Here is a 10,041-nt window from a genome sequence, read left to right on the forward strand (position 1 = left end):
ATAGAAGACCAGAGTCCAAACCATACCTACAAGAGCAAAGAGGTAGCCCCTTCCATCACATATGCTGATGGCAATGTGCTCCCCAGCCTTGGGCATTTTAAGATTATTACTGCAATTTGCCTTCATGAAATCTTTTTCTGCAGGAAATCCTTTGTACTCAGTACAAGGTACTGGATCTTTCTAATGGAAAGGGATCTGGGAAGGGAAAGTGCACTTGGATATTACTGAAAGTGTGCAATGGTTAAACCTCCATGCTCCTGCAGAATCACAGAAGACAATCCCCTTCAATTCCTAGGGTAAATGGAGGAGCCTGTAGAAGAAGTATATTAAATCCAATCAGAAACACTGTTGCAAACCCAGGGAGAAATACTCCTTTCATGACATAGACCCAGACCCCCATCCCCTAACAAATTGGCAGAAAGAGGAGAGATTAGATCGCTATGTCCGCAGGGTTTACAGGGGCCACGTCACTACCTTTTCCATCCTCAAACCTCCGATGACAATACTCCTGTCCCAAATTGAGTTGTGACCTCAAAAGGAAGAAGTTTCAGAGGCTCTGTGAAGTCCCCTGTGGATCTTGCTATTGCTGTTGATTCTGTGTGGAAGGCATTCAAATACTATAAAGATGGGGAGCGGGATAAAACTCTTAAGATAGACAGACAGACAGATGAACAGTGAGTAAGTATGGAGATGATGAAACTCAAGTGACAGTTTGCTGCCATCTACAGATTAAAATTGGTGAAGAGCTAGGATATAAAATCAAACAATGTCAGCTACTGTGATTTCACAAAGTAAAGAGAGGTAAAGTGAAGGAGCCAGATTTTGATCCCTGTTACACAGTAGAAATGGAGTAACGTCAGAGAAATCATCTCTGACTTGACTGTAATTAGTTTGTTTTACTGCAGCATCAAAGGCAGATGCTGGCCTAAGGCTGTAGGATTAGCTGAACAGATGAACACATAGTTTCATCTATGACTGTGACTTTAGTTTGGTTGTAACTAAAGCAGAATTTAGTTTACTGCATTTGTGCAATGTTTATTAGTTCTGTGGAAACTGTCTTCCTCGGGAATTGGGAGTGAGCTTTTCACATTTATGCCTTTGTTTCTAATTGAGTCCAAGACAGTAATAACTAAAGTGATTACTGTCTGGTGGCTATCCAGTGGCCTATATTACAGTGTATTGATCTGTCAAGTTTCTGTTCAGCAAGTGGCCTCATCACTATTGGTGTGCTTGTTGGCAGTGATAGCACAAAGGCTAAGGGCTAAATGGGTCACAAACTATAGTGAAAGGTCCTGTACAAACATTGAGGGAAATTTTCAGCTCTTCATCATGGAGCTGATCACTGCAGTAGCAAGGGGTACGGTATGCAAGAAAATTTGTGATAACACTCTCTGGACTATACCTGTTCAGGACAATCAAGCCAGCCCAGCTCACCAGAGCTGAATTCCCTTAGAAATGTGCATCCATTCTCTGCAAGGTCTTTGTGGTTAGCCATAATGAGACTGTAGTGTGAAAGCAAAGCCAGTCTGTAGGTCCAACCCTTACAGATGTGCCTTTTGTTTTCTTTCCTCCAGGATTCCTATCCCCTATTCCTGCTCTTCTTACCCCACCCAGGCCCGGGTGCCAGTCACAGCAAATGGCACCCACAGTTCCCCAGGCCAGGCATGCCTGCCAAAGTTTGATGTCATGTTCATGAAGACACACAAGACAGCCAGCAGTACCATCCTCAATATCCTCTTCCGCTTTGGTGAGAAGCACCGCCTCAAATTTGCATTCCCCAATGGCCGCAATGACTTCTACTACCCATCCTACTTTGAGCGGAGTCAGGTGCAAGACTACCACCCTGGCATGTGCTTCAACATCATCTGCAACCATATGCGGTTCCACTACCAGGAGGTACGCAAGCTCTTGCCTGCTGACACCATCTTCCTGACAGTGCTACGGGACCCTGCCTACCTCTTTGAGTCTTCCTTCCACTACTTTGGCCGTGTCATCCCCCTCACCTGGAAGCTGTTGGGTGAAGACAAGCTAGCAGAATTCCTCCGCGACCCCTGGCATTACTATGACCCCAATGGGTTCAATGCTCACTACCTCCTGAACCTGCTCTTCTTTGATCTAGGCTATGACAACAACATGAATGCCAACAGCCCTCTGGTGGACGAGTACATCCAAGAGATAGACCAGCGCTTTCATCTGGTCATGCTGCTGGAGTACTTTGATGAGTCTCTGGTGCTGCTGAAGGACCTTCTGTGCTGGGAGCTGGAGGATATCCTCTACTTCAAGCTCAATGCCCGCAAGGACTCCACTGTCTCCAAACTGACAAATGAGCTGTATGAGAAGGCCACCTCCTGGAACCTCATTGATGCAAAGCTTTATCGCTATTTCAACACCACTTTTTGGCACAAAGTAGATGCCTATGGGCGGGAACGGATGGCAAAGGATGTGGCTGAGCTGCAGCAAAAGAATGAGAAGATGAAGAGCATATGCATTGATGGGGGCCACCCAGTGGATGCCAATGCTATCCAGGAGTCATCCATGCAACCATGGCAACCACTGGGGGAGAAATCAATCCTGGGCTACAACTTGAAGAAGAAAATCAACAAAAAGCATCGAAAGCTGTGCCGCAAGATGCTAACCCCGGAGATCCAGTACTTGACTGACCTGGGTGTCAACCTTTGGCTTACCAAACTCTGGAGTCATGTGCGGGAGTTCCTCAAGTGGTAACAAGTGAAAGGCAGCCATCCCCTTCCCCTGCCTCTACTGTCCCACCCCCATTAAGGGAAGAACCAGGTGCTTTTGTTTTTGTTTCTTCTTTACATCCATTGGTTGGATATGGGACACAATGCATCACCGTGTGCAGACTGGCTTGAGACTCCAGCAGGGATCAGCAAGCTAGAGACTGACTCCCATCCTGAAGTTCTGGCTACCCTGGGAAATATGGTTAGAGACCCATGTGGGTGGGAGTAATAAAAGCAGCTGCCACTCTTCTACCTAGTACCCTACTACCAACTCTCTTGATCTTTCCTTGGTCAACCAATTCCACTGTCTCTTTCCAAGGGCAAGTTCAGGGCACAGGGACGGCAGAGAGAGAAGATCTGGGCTGCAGTCTAACTGTCTAAATTTGCATTAGCTGAGTGGAGGCCCTAAAAAAGAAAGAACAGAACACAGGACATTGTAACAAGTTACATATTACTCATCAGTTATGGTTTTCTATTCAAGGGAGCTTTTTCTTCTTTTTGAAAGAGTCGGAGGCAGTATTTGTGACAGTTGGATCCCTCCTGTCTGTACCCTAAACATGCATTAATAGTAATAGATTGGCCACAGAGCACACAGGAGACAGGGTTGCAAATATGTGTGCCTGACAGCTATGGCTGTGTGTTTCAGCCTACTGATGTGTGTATGATTCTTCAGATATGTGTTTTCTGCATTCAAGCTTTACTCTGGCTACTAGAATTGTTTGTGCAATACATTGCAATGTGTAAAGGAATTTCATTGTGTGAATGAGAGACTGATACAGTACATGGTGTACTCAGGGTGAGTGTGTGTGTGTGTGTGTGTGTGTGTGTGTGTGTGTGTGTGTGTGTGTGTGTGTGTGTGTGTGTGTGGAAAATGCAAGCGCTGGTGTCAGTATATTTGGCCAGTAGGTTTACCAGTGTTTGGGGCTGTAAGTCTGAGATTTGCATTACAGTCCATTAAGAAGAGTGTGAAGACCAGTTTGGGTGTATCTGATGGGTAGAAGTAGTATATTACAGTGCATATTGATATCTTGATATGTGTCACTGTGTGTGCCTGTTGTCGGGTATGTGTATACATCTATGTGTATTGGAAAGGAATTGACATATGACTAGTATTATGTGTTGCTGTATGTGTTACATTATAGTGAGTATTAATACCTCTAGGTTTGTAACTGTGGGTGATATAAGACTGATCTGTGACAGTGACTGGTGCTATGCGTGTGACCGATCTGTTATTGAGTGTGTTGGTGCCTGTGTATGTGAATCTGACCTGCCCGTTTATCTGTATGTCTGTTTAGAACTGCACAAGTCACACGCTGGTTCACATAAGAGATGACACTCGATATTTTCAGTCCATTCTAAAGACTGAAATTTGCACTGATTCACTCTAGCCTATAGACTGCAGTTCCATGTGGCCTGTATATAGTCAAAATGGTGGTCAAAATAATTCCATATGCTGACTATTATCTGCATCACAGACATCAGCTGACCACAATAACTAAGACTTTCAAACTGCACTGATTCAGACCGTTTCTTTGTGAATGAAATAGTGCCAACGTGGACTGTATTTAGATACATTAAGATGGCTAGTGGGTCATATTTAATCAAACTGGTTCTCCCATAGCACTGATTTTGAGCAGTCTGTCTATGATATATGCCACATTGAGTGGTTTTTATTACTAGCTCAGGCTACTACTAGTCCAAACGCCTCGTGTTTTTATGGAGTTCACTGTGCTCATGCAGTCTGTACTTGGCCATAAGTCACTATGACATATTATTGACTAGTAGCTAGCAAAATAACTTTCATTTGAGTTTTGAGAGTGTTTATAAAAATAAAAGCACAAGCCTTGTGTACGTTTTTTTGTGATCCTAGGGTTCATAAACAGACTGGCAGATTTAAGCCAAAACAGCAGATATAGCAGAAGTCCAGTGGGCCATCTCTGTCAGCCAAGTCTCAGCCTTCAGCAGCTCTTGCCTCTGAAGGTTTCACTGCAGAGATGTGGGAGGAAAAAGCTATTCACCAGAGGTATGTTCATACCACTTGTGCAACACTCCCAGGAAAAACCCCTGCCTACTGCCTCCTGCTTCCGTGTGCTGATCCTCGAAAGAGGTAGTGAAGCCATGCTGAGAGCTTCCCACACCGATGCTCTCAGGCATCCTAGAGAAAGAGTTCTTGAGAGCATGGTAATGGATATACTCAGCCAGCTTCTCATCCTTATTGATGGAATAGACACACACAGAATGGGAAGGGGGTGCTTTGGTGGCACTCTTGGGGATACTGTCAAAGCAGTGTAGACACACTGTGACAGAACATTAGCTGAAAGCTCCTGTGTTTTAGTTTGTAGGTTAGTACTTTTCTAGTCTAATCCTTAGCTCCAGTCAAGATGTGTGTATAGTATTCACTGGGTCTGTGTGGTCTCATGACTCTGAGCTGCCTGTCTTCCCATTAGATCATGGCAGTTCAGGTCTTGCTGCCTAATTTTTTCCCCACCTGCCACCCTCAAATCCAATGGTTTCACCAGTTAGAAGGCCCCGTGGTGCCACTCCCCAAAGAGGAGATGCTGGACATAAACTTCGGGACCTGGTGAGAATTGGTGTGGACACGGGGAGGACCTTGTAAAGAGGATGGGGGAGGGTTTTTCTCTTGCCTTCTTTTTTTGCTTTCACACTTCTTTGAGAGGGAAAGAGCCCAGGAGGGGCAAAAGGGAACTGGAAACAAACTTTCAGTAGCTGCCAATCTGATGATCATTATAAGTGTGGGTTGCTAGCACCACAGCCTCTGTACCTCTGTAGCACAACAGGATGGTGCCAAAGAGCAGTGGCATCCAACAAGTAAAAAATTATATTACGATAATGCAAGTGCATATCAACCTGACAAGGGACAGGGTTGAGTACAGCAGCACCAGGAACTATCACAAAAGTCTTAGGAGGGAGCCAGGAAAAGGAGAAAGAGAGAGCAGGCACTAAACAGCAGGGAGGACTTCCAGGACAGTGTAGGTAGAGCCACAGAGCTGTGAATCTCTGGGCTATACAAGGCACGTGGCCTAGCTGCAGGGGGTGGGGGATGACATGCCAGCCATACCTGGAAGTGCAGCCAAGCTCAGCAAAAGCAAAAAAGGGAAAGCCATTGCCTCTGGGGTGAAGAGGGCATGTTCTTTGCAGCCTCAGGGAACACTATACCTCCTGGTTGGTTTGGCTGGGACAGTTAAGGGAAGGATTTTGGAGCCACCAATTGGTGCTGATTTCCTATGAATACAGAAGAGAGGAATGTGCACTAGTCCACAGTTCACTTGTCTGTACAGACACTGGAGTTTGTGAAGGAAGCAGCTGAGGACTCCCTCAGGCACAGCCAGTGAGGTAGGGGAGAGACAGGAATAATATTCAGGCTTTTCAGTGAAGGGAGAACACACCTGTTTCACCTGAGAGAAGTCATTGCCTTTGCAGTCCAGGCTTGTTGGCCCATTCCTCACCTTCAAGAGGAGCTGGAGTGGTAACACAGCCTGATTTCCTTGCTTTTTCAGCACTGATCATCCAAGGGCCCAGGTGGAAGGTTCTGAAGTGACAGGAGGATGAGTTAGAGTGAGTCAAGAGCGAAAGGCCCGTCTCTCCCCAGCTTCATGCTGAGCTGTCAGCAGCTGGGTCCCCCTCAGAAGCTACAACTCTTGGGTGCTTTAGCACTCACATTGCAGATATTAATGTGGTGGTTTATGGCATATGTGTAAGGAGCTGGCTACAGATGGCTGGAAGCTGGGGTAGGGTGGCAAGTAGGTGACTGCCTGCAACTCACATCCTAGGTTCATACTTGCACCAGAGTGAGAGGCTTCCCATATGGACAGACCCTTCCAAACACAGGGCTAGCAGGGGAGGTGAGGGTGAGAGGTAGCAGTTTGATTTAACAATGAGTCTTGAATCCCTCTTTGAGCTGACTTCATGAAGCAGCAGTTGGATTGGCACATCTCTGTCCTGTCCCTCCCATCATTAGCTGTCAGCAGTGCTTCCAGTGTTGTGCAAGGCTTGGATAACCAAGGGCCTGAGGTATACCTAATCAATGGGCAATGGAGCCAGCTGCAACTCCTCAGTGGTGTCCTATACGTATAGGAATTCCCCGGATGCACTCCATTATCTTTAAACTGCTTGGATGAGGCATGCATGCTGGGATCCGTGCTTTGCATGGATAGCCTGTCCTTTTGAAAGAGGATGGGGGCCCTAGCCTTGCTGTTGACTGTGATAAGCAGTATCTAGCAGCCTTTCATTTAAAGGGCAGCACTTACCTCTTCTCCTTGCCACAGCCAAGCGTGTCCCATTAATAGTCCTGGTGCATGTGTTTAACATTCTACTCTGTTTGTAAAGATGAGAAATAAAATAATTATAATTTTGTAAGATAATTATACTGTATATTTGACAGTTTTTAATATAAGAACCATTTAGCTGTTCTCGCGTCAGTCTCTTTCTTTCTGCCTGGATGTCAGGAGGGGCCTCTTCACCCCAGCAGCAGGGGACAGATACTGTGAGGGCAGCAGCCTCTTGGGACAGGGGCTCCCTGCTCCACTGGGTGTCTTTCTCTATACATGGAGAGGGAAGACCAGATGCAGTTGCCTGCTCCTGACCTCTCCTGCTTATGTACATCCTTGTGAGGAAATCCCACAAGAGCTGATAGGATGGAGGGGGTTCCCTTAGTCCTGCATCATAAACAACTGTGTTCTTTTATTTCTGCCGGAGCCACACCATAAAGACTCTTTTGGCTGAGTGTCCCCCTCCTTAACTTTCCCTTCATGTGTCCCCCTGCTGAAGTCCAGCCCAGCAATTCCCCCTTCTTGTTCCTAATTCTGGGATCTGTTGCTAACTCCCCTTGCAATGGACAGTCTCTTAGACTCTCACTGTTGGGCTCTCCCAACAATTCTCCTATGCAGGCAGAGGTGAAACAGCTTTCCCTCTGGCACTCCTGCTCACCCTCCCTCTCTGACGATGTTTTACTGACCCTGTTCTGAGGTTCCCAACTGGTCTGCAGTGCCAGCAAAATATGGCCCACGGGCCACATCCAGCCCACCAAGTGATTTCAAACAGCCTTGGTGTGCCTCAAAGCAGGCACCTCTCTGCCCTCCAGCAGTAGGCACGGGCTGCAGGAGCAGCTCCGGCTCTGGTTACTAGGCTAACAATCCCTGCTACCTTCCCCCCAGTTGTGCAGGGCCCACGCCACCCCCAGACCTAAGGCAGAGAGCACTGGAGACAGAAAGCTTCTGCCAGGTGAGGCTTCTACCCTGCAACCCTGGCCATTTGCAGAGGAGACAACCCAGTTCCTAGCAAGAGTCAAAGTGCAGGTATGGGTCTGACCTGGCCGTGCCGTGGACTCATGTTCTGGGGAAGGGGGTTGGGAGCCAGCAGTTATCTGGGCTGGGCTCTGCTGTATGCCACCACCTGCAGCAAGCCTGGCCGTGCAGCTGCACATTTGGGACTCAGGTCAGGAGCCACGGGTGATCTGGACCTGGCTAGGCCAGGCCCTAATAGGGATACAGGCACTGCTAAGGGTCCTGCTCTGTCTCCACTGCTGATGGTTGACATGGGGATCAGGGCAATGCGAACCTGCCTAGGAGGGTCTGAATGTGCAGGAAGGGGGAGCTGATCCACTCCCCTTGTCAAGCAAATTCAAAGCCAGGCACTTAGCAGTGCAAGTGCCAACCAAGGGGAGTTAATCAGCTTCCTCCACTCAGCTTTGCCGGTGCTGGGTGGGAGAGTTGAGCATGCATGGCCACCAGGCACATGGCTTTGATCTTACTAAGTGGGGGGACTGACTTTCCCATGCCTGGCACTTGCAGAGCCATGGGCCTGACAGTGCCATGCAGGGCTGCATCATGTACAGCTTGCAACTTTCCCTAAAATCCAGTCCTTAAGTTCATGCATTCTGCCATACCCATGTAGCACAGCAGGGTGCATGACTTTTGGGATCTAGGATCAGATCCCATCATGTCATTAAGTTATTGTCTGCCAGGGCCCAAGGGCTTATATCACCAAATGAAGTAAACTCCCTTTCTAAAACCTGTTATCCCCTAGAGCAGGAAAGTCAAACTCATGAGGCCACATAAACCCATTCCAAATCATGACATTTCTTGAGGGCTGAACTACAGTGGCAGGGTGAGTAGCAGTGGCATTAACTCTCTGTATACTGTTCCTGCTGACACAGTGACTCTGGAAGCCACAGGAGTTCACGCTGCTGTTACTTGCCCTGCTGCTATCAGATTGTGTCCCCAGTGGGGATCTTGGCCTGAAACTTTGGTGGTTGGGCAGGTAATGGCAGCATTAACTCCCTGCAGCAGCCAGAGGTGCTAGGTTGGCAGGATCAGCATCCACAAGGTTAATGCCACTGCTACTTACCTTGTTGCAGCAGAATTGCTTCCCCAGTGGAGATCCCAAACAGGAAATCTGGCAGCAGGGCAAGTAACTGCAGTGTTAACCTCCAGAGCGCTGCCCTCGTCAACACAGCAGTGCTGGCTGTTCCAGGGGCTAGCACCGGTGCCTCTTACCCCACTATCAAATTTCCAGTCCTGCAAGCTGGATCTGGAGGTGGGTTTTCCAGGCCTTGTGGGCTGGATGTCCCAGCTCCATGAGTCAGATCTGGCCCATGAGCCAGATGTTTGATACCCCTGCCTTAGAAGATCTTAGTGTTGATAAAGAATAATGCTTGTGCAGTGCTTTTTAGTCCAGGCTCCTTAAGCATGTTTCAGTGGTGGGCCAGTATTATTGCTCCTGCTTTGCAGATAAAGAAACTGCAGCACTGAGACTAGAATAGACTTGATCAGAATCACGCAGCAGGTCAGTGGCAGACCAGTGACCTGAGTCCCATTCAGAATTGGGCCCATCCAGGGTAGCTGTACAGAGAATCAAGGGCTTTGTTCTACACATCTTCTTCATATGCTTAACTTTAAGCACATGGGCAAGGGCAGAGTGAAGCTCTAAAATAGGTCACTGCTGCAGCTAAAGCTCCAAGATCTAATAATCAATCCAGGTTGCCTTGCAGCTACTTTGCAGAGCATGCTGGGAGTCTGTCAGCAGCAACATGCAGGAAGCAGGGTCTATAGGTGAAGTGGGTTAGTTGCATATGGTGCTGGCACTGCTACTCACTTTTACTACTGTCAGGGACTTTCCAGTCCTGCAGCTGCTGTTAATACCCCACATGTATAGATTGCTGTACTTGCTATGCTTATCTTGCTGGGATCCTATGACCCCAGCTGACTTCCTGCCCTTTGGGTAGGGGGCTGGACTCGATGATCTTCTGAGGTCCCTTCCAGCCCTAATGTCTATGAAATCTATG

At 47.7% G+C, this 10,041-nt stretch overlaps 1 protein-coding gene across 1 annotated transcript in view; it reads left to right on the forward strand.

The window, feature by feature from the left end:
- The window catches only part of GAL3ST1 (galactose-3-O-sulfotransferase 1), a 30,398-nt gene extending 23,249 nt beyond the window's left edge, over window positions 1-7,149 (forward strand). The window contains exon 3 of the mRNA XM_090063315.1: window positions 1,575-7,149. Within this exon, the coding sequence (XP_089919441.1) occupies window positions 1,575-2,724 (1,150 nt within the window). The 3' untranslated portion in view covers window positions 2,725-7,149. The remainder of the gene's footprint in view (window positions 1-1,574) is intronic.
- Window positions 7,150-10,041: the final 2,892 nt, after the last annotated feature.

This window comes from Crocodylus siamensis, chromosome 9, assembly GCF_052110815.1.
Source record: "Crocodylus siamensis isolate JL-2025a chromosome 9, ASM5211081v1, whole genome shotgun sequence".
Lineage (NCBI taxonomy): Eukaryota > Metazoa > Chordata > Crocodylia > Crocodylidae > Crocodylus > Crocodylus siamensis.